General features: G+C 35.0%; 2 protein-coding genes across 6 annotated transcripts; one reads left to right on the top strand and one right to left on the bottom strand.

Moving 5' to 3' along the window:
* The first annotated feature begins 8,399 nt into the window (after positions 1–8,399).
* LOC104237344 (protein WHAT'S THIS FACTOR 1 homolog, chloroplastic-like) lies at positions 8,400–14,516 on the top strand. Of its 4 annotated transcripts, XR_713607.2 has the most exons (5): positions 8,400–8,650; positions 10,575–12,250; positions 13,432–13,468; positions 13,613–13,706; positions 14,060–14,516. XR_713607.2 is itself a non-coding variant. In XM_009791479.2 (3 exons), exon 2 carries the CDS (start codon positions 10,873–10,875, stop codon positions 12,211–12,213), a length of 1,341 nt encoding a protein of 446 aa, XP_009789781.1. In that variant the 5' UTR covers positions 8,401–8,650; positions 10,575–10,872; the 3' UTR covers positions 12,214–12,250; positions 14,060–14,516. The 4 variants fall into 4 exon arrangements, 2 of the variants coding, with proteins under 2 accessions (XP_009789781.1, XP_070018867.1); XR_713606.2 differs by having other exon boundaries at positions 13,432–13,706; XM_009791479.2 differs by lacking the exons at positions 13,432–13,468; positions 13,613–13,706 and having other exon boundaries at positions 8,401–8,650.
* A 395-nt stretch (positions 14,517–14,911) lies between these two features.
* Positions 14,912–18,998, bottom strand: LOC104237346 (uncharacterized). 2 transcript variants are annotated; one of them, XM_009791481.2, is made up of 3 exons: positions 18,815–18,998; positions 16,339–16,535; positions 14,912–15,583 (listed from the first exon to the last, which is right to left on the bottom strand). In XM_009791481.2, the coding sequence occupies exons 2-3, from the start codon at positions 16,531–16,533 to the stop codon at positions 14,990–14,992; spliced, it is 789 nt and encodes a 262-aa protein (XP_009789783.1). In that variant the 5' UTR covers positions 16,534–16,535; positions 18,815–18,998; the 3' UTR covers positions 14,912–14,989. The 2 variants fall into 2 exon arrangements, with proteins under 2 accessions (XP_009789783.1, XP_009789784.1); XM_009791482.2 differs by lacking the exon at positions 18,815–18,998 and adding an exon at positions 16,881–17,211.
* Between the last annotated feature and the right edge of the window lie 5,336 nt (positions 18,999–24,334).

Consider the following 24,334-nt stretch of genomic DNA (forward strand, 5'->3'; position numbering starts at 1 on the left):
GAGATCGATTGACAATATGAGCAGCAGTGTGAACTGCTTTAGCCCAAAATACTTTGGACATTTTGGCTTGTAGGAGCATACAACGAGCCTTTTCAAGAAGAGTTCTGTTCATTCTCTCGGCAACTCCATTCTGCTGTAGGGTATGCTTGACAGTCCTATGTCTTGAGATCCCATGAACCTTGCAGAATTCATTAAACTTTTCATTGCAAAACTCCAAGCCATTGTCTGTGCGAAGATACTTGATTTTCCGCTCCATTTGATTTTCAACCAAAATCTCCCACTCTTTAAATGTTTCAAAAACATCACTTTTTGCCTTCAAAAAATGCACCCAAACCTTTCGTGAGAAATAATCAATAAAAGTGAGAAGATACCTCTTTTTGCCCTTCGATGGAAGTTTAGAGGGACCCATAAATCTGAATGGATGTAGTCTAGCACTCCTCTTGTCTTGTGTTTGCCAGTGCTGAAGCTGACCTTCTTTTGCTTCCCTAGAACGCAGTGCTCACAGAAGTCAAGTGTGCTGATCTTCTCACCTTCCAAAAGGTTACGATTGCTCAACATCTCCAGTCCACGTGCGCTCATATGACTCAGTCTCATGTGCCATAGTCTTGCCTTGTCATCATTAGATAACTGCACTGTAGATGCATTTGCAGAGCCAACAATGGTGCTTCCGGCCAATGTGTAAAGGTCGTTCTCCAGCTTTCCTTCAGCATGACTAAAGAACCTTTAGTCATCTTTATAGTTCCTGCTTCGCTCATGTACCTGTAGCCTTGTTCATCCAGAGTACTCAGGGAGATCAAATTCTTCTTCAGATCAGGAACATGACGGACTTGTGTAATAGTCCTCACGACTCCATCATGGCAGCGAACCCGAACTGAGCCAATGCCAACTATTGCACAAGTTGCATTATTGCCCATTACTACGGTTCCTCCACTTTTCTCATAGCTGCTAAACCAGTCTTTTCGGAACGTCATATGCAGAGTGCAAGCAGAGTCTAACACCCATTTGTTTCCATAACTACTATTATTATTACACGATGTTGTTAGTACATAATCATTATCAAAATCATGTACCTGTTCAACTGTGGATGCACTCGCCTTTTCCTTGGACTTTGACATTGGGCAGTCTCGTTCAAAGTGCCCCTTCTTGCCACAACCCCAACACTCTGTATTCTTCTTGTTCACACGAGACTTTGATCTGTGCTTTGATTTGCTCTTTCCCTGTTGGCTAGTCCGGCCTCTCACAAAGAGCCCACTTGCCTGGTCATCTCTATCTCCTTCAATGTGCCTCCGCACATCACTAGAGTTAAGTGCCTGCCGCACTTGCTCAAGCTTGATAGGCTCCTTGCTATACATCATTGAATTCTCAATATCACGATATCCTGAAGTCAATGAAAATAGCAAAGCACATGCAAGCGTCTCCTCCTCCTTTTTAATTCCTGCAATCTGTAAGTCCATGACAAGTTTATTGAACGCATCTAAATGATCTTGTAACGAAGTACCTGACCCCATCTTAAATGTGTGAAGACGCCGTTGTAACAACATCCTTGTTGTCACTGATCGGTCTTGGTATAGCCCTTCTAGCTTTTCCCATAACTGTTTGGCCGTCTCTCCGGTACCCGTCCTCACTTCACAAAGCACGTTAGGTGCAAGGGATAGTTGGATTGCACTCAATGCATCCCCTTCATTCTTCTCTTTGTCAGGAGTTGATATATCCTTAGGATACTTTCCGTCAATAACATGGATTGAACCTTCCCTCCGCAGTAACGCCATCATCTGGATCTTCCAGATATTGAAGTTGTTGCGTCCATTGAATCTATCAATTTCAAACTTCATGGAACTCATCTTTGCTTGTTCTTCCTCCTTGGATCGTTAAAGAATCCTGTTGCTCTGATACCAATTGTTAGCGGAAACGTAAAAGAAAGAACACAAGATTTAACGTGGTTCGGATCAAAATAATCCTACGTCCACCAGAGAACAGTTGCCTTGTTAATATTAACAAAGGAAGGGGAGAGTTCCCAATAACACTTAAGAGAATTTCTCTTTTAACTCTCTACTCACTACAATGTGTTGTATTATTTTTGGGATGGTTTCTACAAATGAAGGAGTGCATATATTTATAGAGGTAAAGACCTCCTCTTTGTCACACCTCCTTTTTTCGCCCCCGCGAGGGTGCAAGGAGTTTTTTCCAATTAAAGGACAATCGAAACGGGATTTATTTATTTATTTCAGAGTCGCCACTTGGGAGATTTAGGGTGTCCCAAGTCACCAATTTTAATCCCGAATCGAGGAAAAGAATGACTCCATATTACAGTCTGCGTACCAGAAATCCGGATAAGGAATTCTGTTAACCCGGGAGAAGGTGTTAGGCATTCCCGAGTTCCGTGGTTCTAGCACGGTCGCTCAACTGTCATATTCGGCTTATTTATCTGATTTTAATACAATTATGAACCGATGTGCCAATTTTAACTTTTTACCACTTTATTATTATTATTTTTAAAAGAATGTGAACATCGCTTAAAACACGTCTTTGGACTGCGTCACATGAAATGCACCCACAATCCGGAACACATTTTATTTGATGTTTTGGGATTTGGATTTGGGTCGCATGAAATGCACACCCAAGCTTAAGAAAGTAAACTATTAAACACGCGCCTAAAGAGACTATCGCGTTATTATTTTGGGAAGGCCATGAAATTCGCTAAACGACCCTCCCGAATTCTAAGTAATTAACACATATATTTTTGTGAGGGCCTCGCAATCTGTGTGTTTTATTTGGCGAGGCTCGTCTCGTTTTATTTAAAAGGATAAACCTATAGTGACTACATTTCTTCTATTAAGTTCGTCTCTAAAAATAAAAGGAAATCCCTCAATTAATTACATCCTGAAAAAGTCAAACTTATTAGTTATTAGTTTACGGCTAATGCAAATGGAAAATTGCAATCGAGTTTGTACAAAGAGAGATTGCTTCCGTTCTATATTCTATTATTTAATAACACTGGAACATGAGATTTACGCACAATAATATCAAAACAGATTACTTGTTCTTTGATTAATTTAAACTAACATTATTAGATGAAGAAGTTATGCAACCTCGTTACTCATTAATCAGTCAACTACATTTTTATACAAAGAAAGGAAAATTATATTCAAACACAAATCTAAACAGGAGGAATTCAACAGGAACAAAGCCTGATTAATATTTCATTTCGCTTCAAGCCGAGAGTGTACAACTATGTACCTGGAAATGGCAGTACAAGAACAAAAGAAGGAGGAGTCAGCAGCAGCAATAACACAACAACAGAATCCCACAGCAAATAACAGCAACAAAACCAGCAATAACCAGTGTAACAATGGTCAGAACCAAATTTCAGTTTTTAGCTCTCAAAGACTGATTTTTAGTTCTGAAAAAATTAGCCTATTTCTCCCTTTTAAGTTCTGAAAATTTTTCCTCTCTGAATTTTTTCCCCCAGTCCCTATCTCTATATCAACTCCTCCTATTTATAGGCTAGAACTAAACATTATTTATTCAAAGTTTTTCACTTTCAGCCTGTATATTCCCTCCCATGTGCATCTATACACTTTTATCATTAATCTCATGCTTACTTTCTGATTTTCCACCCTTAAAGACACCAGACTCATGGTGTATTCTGCACTACTAATTCCCTTTCCATTAAACAATTTATTAATTTAATTATACACTGAATATTAACTGGCAGACTACTAACACTAAACTTTTTAAATCTTTTAACACCAAAAAAATATACCCCTGAGAATCCCCTATTATTATTGCCTTGCCCTCACTCTTAGCAATCTGCATTTAAACCTCTCTGATTTACAACTACACCAAATCACTACACAGCTACAACAAATCCTTAAGTCAAATTCACACAAAATGATTCAAGCATCAAAACATACCAACGAAGTGATTCATGCTGTATTCGTCCAAACAAAGCAGTCATAAACTAACTATTCGATGAAGTTGTTCAAATCGAATGTAGCTTATAACTCAAACAAACATAAGAAAAACCTTGACCAAATAAAAGGTCTTGAAGAAGAAGGAGAACTAATGAACAAGACAAGATTTACAAAAAATAACACTTTAAACAAAGATTCAATAATCCGAAAAATAGAATGAACAAAACAAGATTATGAACAACACTTAAAACCAAAAACCATAACAGAAAATAAATCATATGAACTAAATAATCTTGAAAGAAAAATCTGAAACTTGAACGAACCCAAGTCGAACTCGGATTGTTTGTGGGCGTTTGAAAAGGGGATGAAGCAAAAGCTGGTCGAAGGGGCAGTGAGGTTTGGTGGTGACGTGAAACAGTGGTCGATGGGGCAATAGGTTTGGTGGTGAGGAGTAGCAGCGGATGGTGGTGCGCGACGGGGAGGCTGGTTATGGTCGTTTTTACGTGAAAGAGGAGGAGGCCATGGGCTATGGCGTGGGGGTTTTCTTCAGTTTTCTTCTTCTTCAAAATGAAGAAGAAGATGAACAGTAGCTTTTTCTTCTTTTTTTTTTTCTCTTAATTTTTCTTCGTTTTTTTCCTTTTCTTTCCGTTCCTTCTTTCATGAAGAAGAAGAAGACCACCAGACGTGTATCCCTCTCCCTTTTTTCTAATTTTTCTCCTCTCCCTTTCTCTTTTAAAAACTTTTTGCTTTTACAAACTTTTTCTCTACTTTTCACGTGCCCTCCTCTTCTTTTTCCAAATTTTTTTTTGCTTTTTTAAAATTTTCAATCCCTTTCTTTTCTCAGCCGTTCTGTCCTCTTCTCTCTTTCCCAAAATTTTTGTTTTTTTTTTAATTCTGTCACTCCCCTCCTCCCTTTACGTTCTGTCTCTTTTCTTTCCAAATTTTCAGCTTTTCAAAAATTCCTTTCACGTGTTGTCCCTTTCTCTCTTTTTTTTTTTTAAAAAAAAATTTCAGCCTCCTTTCCTTTTTAAAAATCCCCTCCCCATGCCATGCTTTGTCCGTGTATCAAAGGACATGGACCCCATGTGTGTAGGGGTCCAAGACATGTGTCCCCCATGCGCGGTGGGGTTCCCCGTGTATGGTGTTCCGTCCGTGTTCCCCACGCGTGTCCCCCACGTGTGGTGGACTCGGATTATTATGGGCTGAGTCCGAAAATTAGGCCTAAGAATGGGTAGTTTGAACCCAAATATTATTCTTTTGCCCGGACCCGAGAATAAAACACGATGTTATTCAATTAATCCTATGCAAGAAAAATAACTACAAAAATAAGACTAACTTTTAAAACAAAACTTATTTCTTTTTTTTTTTAGTATTTTTTCAAGATTAAAATAGCTATAAAGCATAAATAAAACTATTTTTGTCATTTTCGTTTTTATATAAAGATAAAATATAAAGTACTATTTTTTGTATTTTTTCAAGATTAAAATGGCTACAAAACGTTAATAACCCTTTTTTTTTTATAATTTTCGAAATTATACAACGATAAAAATATAAAGTACTATTTCTATATTTTTAAGTTTAAAATGATTACAAAACATTAATAAAACTACATTTTTTATAATTTTCGAAATTATATAAAGTATAAAAAATAAGGTATTATTTTTGTATTTTTTCAAGTTTATGAGAGATACATAAGCTAAAATTTACATATATATTTTTTTGTAATTTTTCTTTTGCGACGAAATAAGGTAAAATAGTCGAAATAGCTATATTAGACTCAATTCAAATATTAACGTTTTGTAGCCCTCTTTTTTTTATTTTTTTTATTTTTGATAAAACTAAAATTCTAAATTGAGCTACAAACTAAATTAACTCCAAAAATACTAATTAAACTCCTAACAAAAATTATCATACACAATTAAACACCAATTAAAACAAAATTGCATAATTTGACATTAAATGCTAACAATGCAAAATATTCCTATTTTTGTGACTTTCATTTTTTTTGTAAAACAAACTTAATTAAATACTAAATGAAAATGTGATATATTTTATATTTTTATTAATTAAAACAAATAAACATGCACTCATAAAAATACAAATAATTATACAAAAATACCACAAAAATAACAAAAATTGCACACAAAGGAAAATTATTTTATTTTTGAATTTTTTGGGAGTAATTCTTTCATAGGGCAAAAATCACGTGCTTACACTCTTGATGTCATTGGTGACATCAAACTACCTCCTCTTGATGTCATGGGTGCCATCAAAGGAGGAAGCTTCCTCTAGCATCCACACCAACTCTTTCCACCAATTCTTCCAATTGACATGCCATTGTTGACTAAACATAAACCAACACCTTCATATATATATATATATATATATATATATATATATATATATATATATATATAATATCTTACTAAAAAGTCAAAATACCAAATTGCCCTTTTAAATACCAAAATACCTTACTTATCCTAACAAGAATTCTCTATTATTAATATACTAAATAAAATATTAAATAAATTCGGCGAAACGGTTAACTGAGCTAAAAGGGAATCGTTTATGTCCGTATAGAAATGGTGTCTTTTAGGAAATGGTACCTTTTGGTTAGTCCTTTCATTCTAAAAGACACCTATAAATAGATTTATAGGATTGGTTACAACAACTTTGGAACTTATTTAAGTTATCGACAACTACAACTTATAAGCAATTTTACGGTTTCTCTTCCCCAAAACTCAAAGTATATAATTTCTTCTATTAGGGAAAAATATTTTTGTTTACAAATGATTAAAACTTCTTATGTTTACAAATGATCAAGTGTCATAAAGACTCCACAGAAGCAAAAGCCAAGGGATTTGGAGAAAAAAGTGAAGCAGATATCTCGAGGAGTACCAAAAGCTAATTCTAATATTTTATGTATTTCACTTTCCAGCATAGAGTTGGAAGTGTAGTATGTAGATGTTAAATTTACCATAATGATTTATAAATATAGTTGTTTGTTTCCTTTATTTGGTATGTATTCAAGTATTTATGAAAGCAAACACTGTATTAGATGTGTAAAATTACTTTTCGGGCTCACACAATTGTCACATCTTGGCAAGGATTTTGCTACGTCTCATTCTATTGTAGTGAGAGATAGGAATGATATGACAATAACAAAAAAAGGGTTATACTTTCTTTATTCTACTTATTGTTTAACTGATTATTATTTGTGATTTACAAAATTTAATATGCATATTAAATTTTGTAATAGGTGGTCATGATCTCATGATATTCCGTGTCTTGCATACACATTATGATTAGGAATAACTGAGTTATTACGGTATATTCATAGTTTAAAATATTTTTAAGATCATGAAATGACATTTAACTTTTAAACAGATTAAAAATTTGATAAGTTATTGTGAATATTGAGGTCTTCTTGTGATAAACATAGTTATTGTGTTCGTTAATTACTGAACAACTACACAGGGAAAGTTTTTTTTGGTAAATGAGTTACTATTTAGTTTAGTTTAATTATATGTTTGCAAAGTTTGGTGTTTGTTAGGAATGAACTTCTAAGTTTGATGTTTATTTGGAATGAACTTTCACCCAAAATTATTATTCTTTTTCTTGTAGATTTAATATTGCATTCAATGTAAATTTATTTTATATTTTTTCTAACAACTTACTTGAGTTACTCAGTCAAATAATTAGTAATACGTACTTCCACTTTTACTATTTAGAATTATTTTAATATGCTAACTAAAATAAAAATAGATACTGTCAATGCAAGATGTTAAATTTATTAAAATTGTTTAAAAGTATTATCTATTTCAAAGAAGAATGTTAATCACACAGAAAGTATAGAGTTTATTTTGAACTATCAAAATTATAATAGTATTTTTGCTTTCTCATCTCAAGAATCGAAGTAGAGTTAGCAAAATTATGTATCTAGCATATTAGATAAATATGCTGTATTTCATGTTTGTACCTTATAAAAGTGAATAAGTATAAAAATTACATATATCTAATTAAAAATTATACTGGCTAAGAAAAAGTACGTAAGGGATACGCCTTCCAATTCTCATGTCTTACGCACGAGAGATTTGTTCCAATTTTGTGAAATGAAATACTTCACCAAGGAAGTAGCGCCTGACCTTTACCTTTAAGGTTCCGATTTTAAGTCCAGCTTGTGATATAGCTACACCTAATTCTAGACAGGTTAATGCAAGAACTATAAATAAAGGACAATTTTTTATAGTTGTGGGCTAAACGATATCAAATTATCTTGACCTCGACAGAGAAGTCACTACACGATAATCCACATTGATTATTTACATAAACTTGTAGTTTATTCTTTCATGTAATAATATCGATATTATTTTATAAGATTATGTATTGCCGAGAAACTAATATTATCAAATATAAAACAACCCTTATGTTTGTAAAAAATGGACAGCTTTAGTCTATTCCTTAACAGTGTTAGTAAACCTAACGGATAATGGGTGAAGTTGGGTTAAAAATCACGGTTGTTGACCTGTTATCTCCTCATCTTCAACCTAGAGATGGCCGTCTCTGTTATTATACCCAAAAACAAATCCCTAATCAGTGAAAGATATATACCTACATTAATGGAAAATCCTTTGAGCAATGAAGAAGCAGTTAGCTTTCCCTCATATTGATCCTAATTCATGCTATCATTTCTCTTTTACTCATGGCTACGAGACGACTAGTGCAAACAAGAAAAGGTACTCACTCCTTTGACATTCTTTTTTAGTTTAACAGTAAACATAAAGGATAGGAGTATTTTATATCCAGTAGTATAAATAAGGGACAAAGATAGTTGTATACCCGTACTTAAGGGACTATCTAAGTTTATTTTCATATCTCGTCAAACTACTCGTATTAATTCATGAAAATCGCCTATAACTGTAAATCCTGTTTATCGTATCCGTTCCAAACCTACCGCCCCGCCCCAGGAACAAGTCTTACATGGTGACAAACCTGAATGCCCGAGAAGATCAAAACACAATACTGATTTCCCTTGTTTTTTAGCAATCCAATAAAAAAGGTACTTTTTTTCTCTTCATTTGATTTTACTTGCTAAATGTCTGTTTTTGGAGTATTTCAAGGATACCCCTTGGTTTCATTAACTGCCGTTCGACCTTTTGCATCCATTGGATTTGCTCACTATCTTTCTTTCTTTCGTGGCATAACCTTTGTTTCTCATTCCATTTGACACATGTAAGAACTAAACAGAAAATTTTAGAATATTGTGCTCTTTTATTTGTTAGAAAAGAAGAGAGAGACCGACTATTTTTCCTTTCAGAAAATTGAAAATTCAATTAATAAAACTAGATAGGGGACAGTTCCTATAGACTAATAGAATGATAAGGACAATAATAATGTTGTATCCAGTTTGTTTGCTTCTTTCATTTATTTGTTTATATTCTTTTGTGCTCAATATTTGTCATTTTTCATGTTTAGGCGTTGCTTGGTACTTAGAGTTGTTTCTTTTTTTCTTTTGGGTTAGTTGGTACTTTTTGTGAAATTAGATCAATTTTCTTAAAACGCATTCCATTAGCATTAGAGTATTTGGTTATGTTTTTGCTTTCAGAAGTTTTTTAGGCAATAATTTCAAGAAAATAGCATTAGAGTAAAATTTTGTTGTGTGTTGTTTACTCATTTTCATTTCCCACCAAGAATAATTAAAGGAAGTGAAATAAGTGGTCTGGTTTTGTGGTAAACTAATTCCCGATACCCGATCTTTCAGTGTGTATAATTTTAAGTCTTCGGCATTTTCATTTATCAGGCTCCATTTACCATAGAACTGTTTCACCTGACATGTTATCTTCTCCTGCTTTATTTAATCTTACCTCAAGAACTATTTTGTTCTTTCTTTTGGTTTTGTTAGAGAGTGACACTAGTTTACATTCAAGATCTCTCTTTTACTTCCTTAATGGTTCAACTTTTGAACTGTTGCCGAATAGATACTTACACCTAGTAGCTTACAGTCATTGGTAGGGTTTTCAGAGCTTGAAATTTCAACATCATGCTTTCTCAAAAAAAAAAGAAAAAGAAAATTTCAACATCATCCGTTGTGTTTGTTGGTGTGAAATGGCATTGGTGAGCTTCAATTTCACGAGTTTTGCTTCCTGTAGTCTTCTTAACTTGAACCAATCACATTTCTACATTATCTTGATACATGTCTTTTTTAACAAAGTTAATCATCCGTTTACCACTTGAGTCTGCAAAGTGTTTTGCAAGCTAAGTCTGCAAAGTGTTTTGCCAGCTTAGTCCACTTGACGTCTAATGCTTATTATCAACAAGGATAAATGTTAATTTTTCCATTGTTTTCTTATGTAGGTTAATTTAAATCTTAAAGGAGCGAAAAAGCTTGATGACAACTTGGCAAATACACATTTTAAGTATTGATGCATGAGTTAGAAACCTTTTTTCGTAATCATGATAGGTTACCTCAATGAATAATCTATTTTTGGGTGTCATCTTATGGCAATACGATCGACTTGCAATAGTTACTTGTGGTTGTTGGTAATTAATCTCATTTGCTTTAATCAATATTATGTCATATCACGCACTATAGCAGTATGTAATGTAGGTTTCAAAACTAACAGTCTTAACAAAGTTATTTTTTTTTTATATTCCCTCAAGGTACTTTGCCTGAGAACTCACTTAGTCCAAATTGGTTCCACTTGGGAGGCCTATTTTAACAAATCTTAGGCTTCCGCAATGGATTAAACTTGCCATGCCGCATCGTGTTGTCTCCGGCCGTTTTCCATTTATGGCAAAGCATTGATCAGGGAACAGAAGGGGTATGATCAAGGAATAGTAGGTACATGACAAGCGAGTACATCCATTACTCAGTGCTCTATTTAGTAATTGGACTGATAGCTGCAATACCCTCTTTGTTTTGCGGGAGAATCCCCTCTGATTATTTTGGTTTGGCACAATGCTCAGACTTATTGGTAGACGTGGATGTTTCTCTGCTGAACTAAATACATCAATTGCATTCTTGTTCATAGATTCTTCAGCAATCTTGCAATGGCACCGATCAATGACCACCAGTAAAAGAGTCCAAGACAGAAGCAAGAGGAAGCGGGTGCATGACCTTGAAATAGCCACAGAAAAGCACAAGGTCCTCTCCAAAGTCCTATTAATATTTGAAGTCCTCAAACAGGAGCCTCAACAAATCATATCAATTAGGGAACTTGATCAGTATAGGAGGCAAATAAACCTCCCAAAGCCCCATAAAATCTCGGCTTTTCTACGGAAGTCCCCCAAGCTCTTTGAACTGTACAAGGATCATAGAGGGATTTTATGGTGTGGTATGACAAAGGAGGCTGAAGGTTTAGTCCAAGAAGAGGAGGCTATTATTGAGCAGCAGAGTGATAAAGCTGCAGAGCTTGTAACTAGGATGCTGATGATGTCCGTAGACAAGCGCCTTGCCTTAGATAAGATTGTTCATTTCAGAAGAGATTTGGGGTTGCCAATGGATTTTAGGAACCATTGGGTGCACAGATTTCCTGATTACTTTAGAGTTGTTCATCCATTTAAACCTTATGATGAAAGTGAGTATTTAGAGCTTGTGAATTGGAGATCGAGTTGGGCTATGACAGGGTTAGAAAGGAAGGCTCTGGGTGGTATGCAGGCCCCAGATGATCACGTAGCTGGTCTTCTTTCCTTGTCTTTCCCAATGAAATTCCCACCTGATTATAAACAAATTTTGTCTAGATATAAGGGGAAGATAGAGAATTTTCAGAAGCGGGAATACTTGTCGCCTTATGCAGATGCCAGGGAACTAAAGGCTGGAACACTGGAGTTTAATAAGAGGGCGGTTGCAGTGATTCATGAGCTGCTGAGCTTTACAATCGAAAAGAGGTTGGTGACAGATTATCTGACACATTTTAGGAGGGAGTTCGTAATGCCTCAGAAGCAGATGAGGCTGTTGCTTAAACATTTTGGAATCTTTTATGTTTCAGAAAGGGGTAAGAGGTTTCATGTATTTCTTAATAGTGCTTATGAAGGTTCTGAGTTGATTGAGAAGCACCCTTTGACTGTTTGGAGAGAAAAGGTTCTAAGCTTTGTTGGATACAGAAAGAAGAAGGAAACAATGGATACTCTTGAAGATTTGCAGGAATTCGTGGATGATGATTTGCTTGAGAATGAGTCAGAATATGAACGTGTTCAAGTGGAAAATAACAAGCATAATATGGGTAGTTTGGAGGGAGATCTTCTGGAAGATGAATCTGAGATGGAGATTGAAGATGTTTATAGTGCATACAGGGAATGAGAAGTTAGAAGTGCATACTAGCATGAAGAGTTTTGAGGTCAGGAATCTTCTTTCATTGCATACAGTAGTCACAATTTGATTCTAATTGACATGTATTTATCTGCATTACATTGATTGCTTAACTTGTTAAGTGCTTTAGTTTCTTAAGGCAGATATTGTGAGTGGAAAGTTTAAACTCAGGCAACCATTTTTTAGCATTTCGGTTTGAGAACCAGGAACTATCATTTTAATGAAAACTTAAAACAGAAATTTGGAATGACAAGTGTCCAAGTAAATGCATTATTACCTTTCTAACAAAAAGGGTGTCCAAGGAAATACAGAAATAGTTATAAAAGGAAACAATCAATCACATAGGGAGATATAACAATCTCTCTTGAGTTGGAAAACATAAGTTACTTTTATTTGAGATACTGTCGTCATTTGGGAGGGTAGGGAATTTCAGAGTATACGGTACTTGTTTGATTAGTTTAAACTCTGCAGTATCATAATGATCATCTACTTTATCTTTCTGTTGCAAGATGTGTTCACCAATTTCACATTTCTTCTGTACATTTTGAGTCCTTGGTGCTTTGATAACAGTGAAGCATCTACTTGACATTGGCCAATATCTGTAAGAATCAATTCTTTACACACACACACACACACACACACACACACACACACACACACACACACACACACACACACACACACACACAAAAAAAAAAACAGAGACATATATTTGTCACATGAAAAGTATAATTTTGATAATATACTACCGCAATATGTCTCACAGGATAAGGAGGTAAAATCTTACATTACCCTATGATTACATATTGGTTATTAATATGCTCTAATGGTTAGGCAATATAAGGTATGCCTAACTCCTGCTACATCCAAGACATCTTTTAAAAAGATACGGGCCTCCACTACTCGATTGACCATGCTAAGCGCTCAGATAATTTTGTATTAGAAATGAATTTGCATTGATTTGTAAGAAAAATTTATTGTGAGTTGTATATGCTTTATGAATGATGAAGGTGTCTGTTTTGATTCATTTACTCTCTCTAGTGGGTGTGTGTAAGTCTTCTATGAACGATCCGTAGTAGTAGAGATTTGATATGCCCTAGTTTAGTTTAATTCAAAAGTTCGTTTTATTTTATGGGTTGAATTGATTCTGTGCTAGTACTTTTAACAATTTACTTATGAAGATGATTTCATTCTTCTTTTCTTTTGCAGTCTGGTTTATTCGTGAAAAATAAACTAGTAGTGTCAGGTATGATGTAGATTTTAACCCCAAAACAGAAAGTTTCTGGCCCCTTATTTGGGTTGGTTACCAAGATGATGACCATATTGGTTTATATAAATGCTCTGAACTCTGAAGTTAATAGTTGTTCCTGCTGTCGTGCATTGTCCGTAGATGGTCCTACAAGGCTACAACCGTTTAATCACACAGTCTCACTAAAGTTATGGCTGAAGTTGATCTGCTAGCAGATTTCTTAAAACAAGTTTTGGTAGGTGTTCAATCATCTTTGGATCTGGAAAAAATCTTTGACTATTGGCAGCCAATTGATTATCATATGATTTCAAATTATTGTTTATCAAATTATTTGAACTGCTTCATCTAAAAGTTTAAACTATTAAAGATGGAATATATTTTTCTTTAAAGTCTTCTATATGCCCATGTTGTCTCAGCTGATACATTTTCTTTTTTGCTGGACCTATAATGTGAAATATTTTGTTGATGCATAATGGTGAGACTCAAGCCTAGGACCTCTAATTGCTCTAGTATCATGTAAAATTGTGTGGATTATCTCGTCCTAAGGCTAAGCTATTAAAGAAATGACACTTCTATTTATGTTTTTAGGTCTTCAAGATGTTCTCATCAAGGACGTGATGAAGGTGAATGATGTGAAACTAAAAAATTGGACTCGTATGGAATTGCTGCTCCAGGAGACCAAGAAAGATGTTCGCGATATCTTTGACAAGATGACAATAGACACACGACCTTAGGACAGTGCTGAATGAAAGATGTGGCACGGTGGAGTCATGGCAGGGGAATTTTAGAAATGTTTAAGGTCAAAATGATTTGTTATGTTGTTCATAGTAGTGAATATGGTAATTATGATGCCAACCTACCATGCAAATATCCCAAATGTTCCTGCAAATCCTATTGCCACTATGTTAAGTTCTTCTGTCAATATTGATAATGGGAACAAGAGAGGGGACTACTTGCACAAGTAGGGACTCAAGAGCATGTACATTGTGAATTGTAGACATGCAAGCCACTGTTTAGTTCCTAATATACAGTCAAGGTGCACATATATGAAATGTGAGGAGGTTAGTATCTAACTAAATTTGGATCATCGTGTGGATACCTTTGACATGGATAATTTTAATGAAACTATTACTTAATAGCAGACTAACGAGATTCGCAACCAATTACTTATAGGGACTATGTCGTGGGTCTTTTAGAAACCCCTCAAGGCAAAAGACCAGGTAGAAATGAAATCCTAGATATGGAGATTCCCTTTCTTAGAAATTCTAGATATGACAAAAGATCAGACTCACGAGATTCACAATCAGGTACTCTTTATAGGGACTATCTATTCTATGCATGTTTTTAAAAAGAGAATGCTTCTTTCCTCTATTCTATTCCTACCGATTGTAGGTTAGATAAAATATACAAGTATTAAAGAAAGCTATTCAAGTACGCACATTGAAACATTTGAAAGGAAACAAGTAGGCTTCCATAAATTAATTACAAAAGAATTAAAAAGAAGGAAGTTAATATAGGCTATCTTCTGTTTAAACTAAGATCTTGGAAAAACCAATAAGCTTGAGAGGCACTTTCTTGTTTGAATGTTGCACTCGAACTGCTCCTAGCTGGGCTACCATCAGTACATTCTCCTCTTTCTAACTTGGCTGAAGCTGAAAAATTTCTCTCCTTTTCTTTATGCATATGGCTTTTTAACCTCTTTTTATTATTGCTAGGTCCAATACTTAGTGTTAGCTCCACATCTGCTTCCTCATCAATATTTCTCATCTTGGCATGGTCATAACTAGCACAAATAGTACTTGTTGAAGTTCCTTCTTGATGATCAGAAGGCAATTCAAGATTCAATCCTCTAACTGGCATTAATATTCTTGAGTTCTCACCTGAGCAACTGCCACTTCTTTCCCCTTGTTGATCAATTGTTAAACCATAAAGATGAACACTGTTAAACCCTATTTCTCTTGTGGATTGTTGTTGCCAAGTGGACAAGTTTTGAGAGATGTTGATCATAGACTTGTCTAATAATACTCTTGGATCATCTATCTTTGACATCTCATTCTTCAACTCTAGCATCAGTTTCCTTTGAAGATTGTATAGTCGGTGGAGCTCCTTTACCTGTTATTAGTTACATTTACTGACAGTATAAAAAATATTTACATAATCAAAGTTACTAAAAAGGCACGATAGCAGGTAACTTCCTATAAAAAGCTATAACTGGTGACATGATGAAATTATATATAACCTGCTATAAGAAGTAAAATTACATTGATATAATGATAATGTGCAGATTCTTTATACCGTCAATGCATTTCTTTTTTTTTTTCCAGGTCAACATCAGATTCAAATACTGAGAAAGAAGACTTCTTTTCTTCTTTTTCTGTAGATTCATGCGCAGATAAGTTACTCATTAAAAAAAAAAATGAAATTTAATATAGTGTCATTGACGAGGCAGATTGTGAAGCATGGGATTCTGATCTGTGACAAACTGGATGATAATAAACTACTGTACGCCACCATTTATCTCCTCAATCTTAGGGGTGCAAATGGGCCAATTTAATTAGCATGTGGTCTTACTAGTGAATGACTATAATAAAAAAAATACGCCAATTTAAATAAAAGTATTTTTTCCATCTAGCTTATTTCTAGTGTAACTGATCCGAAATTCCGAATAGCCTACTGGATCATAATCAAGTCAAACCCCAAAAACGTCGACTACTCGCCTTTTCTTTTATATTATAAGAAAAGATTTGAAAGGAATTATTTTGGATAAAATAGTTCTCAGAATAGGAAAAGTAATTCCGGCAAGAAAAAAAGCTTTTCAAAAAATGCAAAATCAAAACCTACAAATAGCAATTAAGATGGAAGAATACCTGCTGTTTGAAAATGTTTTCATGTATGAGCATTGTCCTCTTGATGGATTCTACACTCTTCAATTCACCAATCCTATCCATTGAATATCCAACTTTGTGTAAAGTATCACCCAAGTTATACAATTGTTTCACTGCGAAATAGTAGTTTGGAGAATTAGCTATTGCATTTTTGGCGTATAAGAGTTTTGTTCCCATTCCTGCAATATTGACACAAAGATAGGAATGTCAATAGTGATATCCACCTTCCAAAGAGTTAAACCAAGGACTTAACAACCATTTTGCATGCAGTAGTTCTATCCTCTAAATTGACAAAGAGAGAAAACGAATATTGGGATGCCTATTGAATTCTTCCTTCTAACATTGGATTCTAACAAGGCTAAGAGCAGCGGATACGTATAAAAGACCAAGAGCGCTTATGCATCATTTGCTGTCGAAAAGCAAAAAAACCCTTCTTCTATACCAGACCTAGCGGAAGGCGTTAATGAAAATATTTAAGTAAAATAGCCATCAAATGCAAATTATTGTTGAAATGGAGTCCTTACTGAGGTACTTCTATTATCATGAGGCAGAATCAGAACATGGAGACCAACCCTAAGGACTGAATGCAGGACCAATAATTGGATTTCCGACTGCATGACTTGATTCCTCTTCTTCCACAATGCTAGCAGATATCTAAAACTATTCGTCTTTTCATTGCAAAATTGAAAAATCATTAAAATAGAAACTATTCTCCAGGTAAATGAGTCGCTCTGATAGGGTCATTCTGAAAATAGGGGATTAAAAACACACACAAAAAGAAAGGATAAGAAAATAATATTGCATTCTCCTAAACTCCTGTGACAATTTCTCATCAAGGTTCAGAGTCCTAATTCTCTTTACTCACACAAAAAGAGTGTCCAATTTTCGAGATAAGCTAGTCTTTTAGTAATTACTTAAGGGGTTGATTATGACTTAATTTTTAAGTATCTCTATGCTTTAACGCATGCAAAATTATAATCTAATCACATGTTAAACGGCAAATGTGATAGTATCGGTGGATGCTACAAGTTGATTAAGTTTGCTCGCTAGTTGGAAAAAAATAAAAAAGGAAAAAAAAAGGCAACACCCAAACTAGGCAAACAGAGGCGAAAGTAAGATTTAAAGTGGGTTTAATAAATGAAATCTTATAATATATGTATGTATTATAAATTTGCGACATACATATATATAGAGATATAGTTCAAGTCAATAGCAATAGGTTCAGTTAAACTTTCTGAGAGGCCTCTAAATATTAAGAGTGTTTAATGTTAATACTGCGATGTGACATTCTATTTAGGACCAATTATAATATATTGCTTGATCATTATATATACCAGTCTAATAAGAAAAACTATCACGTATGTACTAGGTGTATCGCAACAATCCCATTGGGGCGAATATATATTGTTCCACCATTGTCAATTGTCATTTTTAATTATTGCAAATTGTTTGCTTTCACTTCGACACTTACAAACAAAGATCCCTATCTTTGAAATTTATACCATAATAAGTGTTTCAGTCACTATATTCAAAGATTAATTACGGTATATGTAAACTATAATGGAAAAGTCAAAAAATACTGCAAGGAATCTCATCTAAAGGAACACCAATTTGATGAAATTAATTGAATATAATTAATCTATCTTTTTTCTAGTGGTAAGATGCCTATCATATAATACTAGTTTTATCTTTGTCCCTTTTCCCTTAATTGGCATCAATCACGTTATAAACTTAAAATAAGGGACTATTGATATATACTCAAAGTTCTTAGCCACCCCAAAAGTCAAAATAACGGCAATGGATAAAACTTACGTATGACGCAAAAGATACCAAAATATATTAAAAAGTTAAAAAAACCGTTTGCAGAGAAAAAGAAAATGGAACAAAAAAGCACATACACCAATACACTCTGCCATCCCATCCAAAAGCAAAAAGTCTAGTTTTATTTTATTTTTCGCTTCAAGTTAAAAAAAAGTTAGAAGCCTTTAATCTTCATAGTAAAATTTGAATTGCATGATAATTATAATTATTTCAAATCAAACGCTAAAAAGTTTGTCTTCATTAACCTGTCACCCATATACACATTGAAAAAAAAAACAATGGGTTTAAACGGAATTGGAGTTTAAAATGCTCAACATAATGAAAATAAATTCACAAGGATTCTTTTTATTCACCAGGAATTACCCAACAGAATAAAATAATAAAAAGAAAGTAGAAACAAATATAGTTCCTCTAAGAGAAAAAGAAATTCAAAATCATGAAACATAATGGGGAAATTAAAGAACAAACCAAAAAGTAGAAATGATTGAGCTTACACCCTAATGAAGATAGAACAAATTACGATTCTCATTGCAAGACTATATAAGAGTTTAACGTCAAAAATAATGTTCTCATCAACTACATGCATTCTCGAGAAAACCCAAAAAAAAAGAAAAGAAAAAGAAGAAGAGGAAGTTACCTGAAAATTGAAGTTATGGGATCCAAGGAATTCGGTGAAGAGGTTCATTGAGAGACCTTTTTTCTTCTTAATTAATTGTTTCTGTGACAGAAAAAGCAAATTAAGGAGAGAAGAGAAGAGGAGGCAAACAGCAAATCACCAGTTCACCATCTTAATATCATGAGAGATGACACCTTTTCCTTGGAGAAACAACAAAGCACTCTTCCACTAATTAATTCATTACAAAAATTAGTTAATTAATAATTCATCTTGACAGCCTGTACTGTGTATCTGCATGTGTGTGATTATATATGTGACAGAAAGGAGTAGTACTAGAAAATGTTAATTACTCTCTTTAATTATATTAATAATAATGCACAAAAATATCAATAGGATTATGGAAGCAAAAAGGTTGCGAGATTAGAGGCTGACCTAGTATCGGTTATGGAGTACTATTAGGTTCTTAGTTTCAGCTCTAACTATATATGTATGCATATAAATAAAATATACTTATTTTGAACTTATTGATTCCGAATTTTGAACTCACTGAGGTGTTTATAAGTGAGCAGAAATATAATGTTTGGTCAAAGACGGATTCATAGTTTGAAGGTTATGAGTCTGCAATTTATTATATGTACATATTAATTTAGTGAATTTCTCAATAAATATATAGAATTTAGACCAAAATTAATAAATTCTGCCGAGCTATGTCCCTGGTTTAATTCTCGTTAGGTTGAGTTGCAAGAATTCTTCTCTTCAATTATCTTAAAGCAACGCAGGAAATTCAACCTGTGTAAACACGATTTTTATAATATATTCCAAAACTTTCTGAAGAAGTTTCTCAGAAAAAAATTCAAAAAAAAAAAAAAATGTACAAAAAGTTATTGGACTATGTCCTATTTAAGAAAATGTATATATCAGAAAAGAATGGAGCCCACAGAGAATCAGATGAATAAATTAAGAATGGTCTAAGATTAGAAACAGAGTGATGTAGACATGATCCAACGTAGGACTGTACACAAGATATTCCAGACAGCTCTTTGTTAAACACGTACACTTGTACAAGTCTCCTACCTATTGGGAAATTTAGATTTTTGAGTCATTCAAAATCTTACATGTTAGATGTCCTTGTATTGTACACATTATTTTTACCCTCTGGGTAAGTCAACATTTTTACCCTCTAGTTTTAATTTATCTAGCTATCAATTTGTGGAAAAGTAATTTAATCTTTTTGCAAGAAAAGTTTATAAAATTGAAGGATGCCATTGGTTCCCTCTCTAAATGTTGGTATGGTGTCAACATGGCGGATTCTATAGTTTTGCTTAGGGGTTCGATAAAATTCAATAGCTTTGACTAAAATCTTTATTTAAAAGCTAATAAAGAATTTAAAACTCATAAACTAAAAAATTTAATTTCGCCTTTAGATGTGAGCTGACCATGTAAATAGCGCGAGAGGGGAACCTAAAAGAAATTAAAGTTGTTGGTGGTACCCCTAAATGGAGTACAAATAAGTTATAATAAAAGATTAAAAAACAAGTGCCTAGAACATGCTTGAAAATGTCTTTTAGAGAAATATAAAGTTCATTATCTTAATAGAATCGTATCAATAATATATAAACTAATTAAAATTGAGTTCTTCTTTTAATCTCCAACCAAACCCTCACATGAAAAATCAAAAATTGAAAAGACTTGATACTATTACTCCCTGTGCGCGCCAGCATGTGAGCGAGTTGACTATCACCAATTCTTATTAGCTGAAGCATCATTATTCATCGAAAAGATTGAGTTTTTATTAATGTCATCAGATCTCTGCATAATTTAGTCCTCTACAAAATTTAGAGAGCACTGATTGGATTTCCTTTTAATTACCACCAATATCTCCAAGTAGTAGCTAAAATCTTGATCATGTTAATTCCGATCGAGAAACCCAATAATCAAGATTTGCTGGACTTTACATCTGATTAATTAATAAAGATTGAGTTCAGATAGGTGATTATTTTACTAGGAGAGTGTCTTGTGATATACATATATACATGTGTGTTGTATTGGTAAAAAAAAAAAGGCTTAAAACGTGGACCAATTAGCAGAAGACACATGGCAAGTATTACCTAATCAGTTTCCACGCACCTTGAGTTGTCTAAACCGAGGACAAGTAAAAGACTTCTCGGAAGTTCAATTCGAGTTTTCGAAAAAGATAATAAGTATCTGGTATCCCAAATACTTATAAATATACGAATAAGGAGGATAGCAGATCGTTAGATTTTGAAATATCTGGGAATTGACACTAACTCGATATTTGCAAGATTCAATATTAAATCATCCGTTATTTAAATGGCCGGAATGAATCATAATGACAACATGATTCACGAAAACGGCTACCCAGATCAGGCACTATAAATATCAATATTTGGTCACTTTGGCAAGGAATCCGAATCACTATCAATACAAAAAATAAGAAATAAGAAATAAAAAATCTATTGTTCTTTGCAATTTACTCTCTTTTATCTTCAGCAGTTGCTCAATCAAGCTTTGTTCAGACAAGCTCTTGTAGCTATATTGTTGTAATGACCTGACCGGTCGTTTTGCTTTTTAAATTTTTGTTCCTCTATTTATGACTCCCCGTATGTGCTTTTCCTATATTTTATGACTTGTGGGGACAGTTGGTTTGATTTTAGAAGGATCCAGATTGAATCCGGAACACTTTGGAGATTCAATCATCTTTCTCTCTTTCCCTCAAACCATTACTGAGGTGAGTGTTCGGGCAAGTGGAGTGATGGCTAAGTGAGTCAGTTAACGATAAAAAGGGAAGAACTTAAGGCTACCTTCCATTATAGTGGCCTAAGGTGGGCAAGTTTGACTTGAGTCAACATTTGTAGTAAATGATCTCGGAATCGGGATTGAAAAGTTCCAATAGGTTCGTATGATAATTTTGGACCAGGGCGTATGTTTGGATCGAGTTTTGGGCGGCCTGAGAGCGTTTCAATGCTTATTGTTGGAAATTGACATCTTGAAGGTTTTAGAGTTTTTTAAGTTTGATTTGAGGTAGACTTTGGTGTTATCAATGTCCGATTGGGCTTCCTCAAGTATCAACTCTCCCCATCCACATTAGGCACACAAATGCCCTGAAGCCTCGATACCTCATCATCACAAATAATCACCTCCTTGGCATCATCGTGCTGCATTGTGTCCTTATGGACAATCAAGCGAGGGTCATCATACTGATGCGCATTGATGTGCTCAAAGAAAGACGATCGTGAAACCACACAAGCAAGAACCCGGCTAGGCTCCGAAAAATACAACCTCACGAACCTGTTGGCTCAAGCCTGAACATCCAAAGCTAATTGTCTCTCCTCCATTAGGATAAAAGCAAGACTCCCCATGCTCTCAACCTTCCTACTGAAAGCATCGGCCACTACGTTGGCCTTCCTCGGGTGATAAAGAATGGTAATATCATAGTGCTTTAGTAGATCTAACCACCTCCATTGTATCAAGTTCAAATCCTTTTGCTTTAATAAGTGCTGGAGACTCTTGTGATCCGTGAACACCTCACAGGATACGCCGTAAAGATAGTGCCTCCAAATCTTAAGTGCGTGAACAATGGTTGCTAACTCCAAATCATACACTAGATAGTTCTTCTCATGGGGCTTCAACTGACGCAAAGCATAAGCAATCATTTTACCCTCATGCATCAACACACATCCAATACCAATCTAGGAAGCATCACAATACACCATATAAGAACCTGATGCTAAAGGCAAAACCAGAATGTGAGTTGTACGAAATGCAGCCTTAAACTTCTGAAATCTGTCCTCACACTTATCAGATCACTTGAATGGGGCACCCTTCTACATCAATCTAGTCAATAGGGCTACTATGGGCGAAAACCCCTCCATAAAACAACGATAATACCTAGCCAACCAAAGGAAAATCCAGATCTCCATAGTCGAAGACGGTCTAGGCCAGCTCTGAACTACCTCAATCTTCTTTGGATCCACCTTAATTCCATCATTGGACACCACGTGGACAAGAATGCCTCTGAGTCTAACCAAAACTAACACTTGGAGAATTTAGCATATATCTTCTTCTACCTCAAAGTCTAGAGCACGATCATCAAATGCTGCTCATGATCCTTCCGGCTGCGAGAATACACAAATATATCATCAATGAACATGATGATGATGGTATCAAGATACGGCTATAACACACTGTTGTGCATGAAAGCTATTGGGGAATTGGTCAACCCAAAAGACATCATCAAGAACTCATAGTGACCATAGCAGATCCTAAAAGTCGTATTTGGAATATCTAAATCCCGGATTTTCATGTGATGGTACTCCGATCTCAAATCAATCTTCGAGAATACCCTAGCACCCTGAAACTGATCAAATAAGTCATCAACACATGGTAGTGGGTACTTGTTCTTGATAGTAAGCTTGTTCAGCTTCTTGTAGACAATACATATCCTTATAGAGTCGTCTTTCTTCTTCACAAATAGAATTAGAGCACGCAAAGGTGAAACACTCGGCCTGATGAAACCCTTTTCAAGTAAATTCTGAAGCTGTTCCTTTAATTCCTTCAACTCCAGTAGTGCCATGCGATATGGTAGAATAGAGATGTACTGAGTACCCGACACCAAGTCAATATCCCTATTGGGTGGCATCCCCGGTAGGTCTTCGAGAAACACATTTAGGAACTCTCTCACTATCGGAACTGACTCAACGGTAGGAGTATCCAAACTAACAATCCTCACAAAAGCTAAATATGCCAAGTACCCCTTCTAAACCATCTGTTGTTCCCTTAGAAAAGACACCACCATACTAGGAATATGACCCAATGAACCTCTCCACTCCAACCTCGGAAACCCCAGCATAACCAACATCACAGTCTTAGCATGACCATCAAGAATAGCGTGATATGGTGACAACCAATACATGCCTAAAATCACATCAAAACCCACCATATTGAGTAATAGAAGGTTAACCCTAATCTCATAACCCCTGATAGCAAACAAGAACAATAGACACTGTCTACTATAATAGAATTCTCAATAGCTGTAAACACATAAACAAGGGTACTAAAAGAATTGTGAGACATATCCAAATATGAAGCAAAATAGGATGACGTATACGAATAAGTGAAACCTAGATCAAATAAAACTGATACATCTCTATGACATGCTAGAACAATATTTGCGATGACAACATCTGATGCAACAACCTCAGTCTTACTAGGGAAAGCATAACAACATGCCTGGCCTCCCCCTCTAGGACGTCCTCTACCCGCTAGTGCTCCACCCCTAGCTGGATGTGTAAGTTGAGTAGCAGTTGGAGCAGGAACCATAGCCTGAATACCCTTCAGAGGTCCATCCCTTTGAAGCCTAGGACAATCTCTCACCATGTGACTAGTATCACCAGACTAAAAACAACCTCTCTGCGGGCATGGCTGCTGGTACTGAGTGTAGCCCGGTCAGCTAGAGTAGCCACTGCATGAACCCCGTACAGAAGGTGCACTGAAAGATGACTGTCCCATATGAGTACCGTG

Source organism: Nicotiana sylvestris, chromosome 11 (assembly GCF_000393655.2).
Source record: "Nicotiana sylvestris chromosome 11, ASM39365v2, whole genome shotgun sequence".
NCBI lineage: Eukaryota > Viridiplantae > Streptophyta > Magnoliopsida > Solanales > Solanaceae > Nicotiana > Nicotiana sylvestris.

Excerpts from the sequence above, each read along its gene's own strand:
- LOC104237344 (XM_009791479.2), top strand. The coding sequence starts at position 10,873 with ATGCTCAGACTTATTGGTAGACGTGGATGTTTCTCTGCTGAACTAAAT.
- LOC104237346 (XM_009791481.2), bottom strand. The coding sequence starts at position 16,533 with ATGGGAACAAAACTCTTATACGCCAAAAATGCAATAGCTAATTCTCCA. Across the intron at positions 15,584-16,338 it reads AAAACATTTTCAAACAGCAG|GTAAAGGAGCTCCACCGACT; the intron begins GTATTCTTCCAT and ends AACTAATAACAG.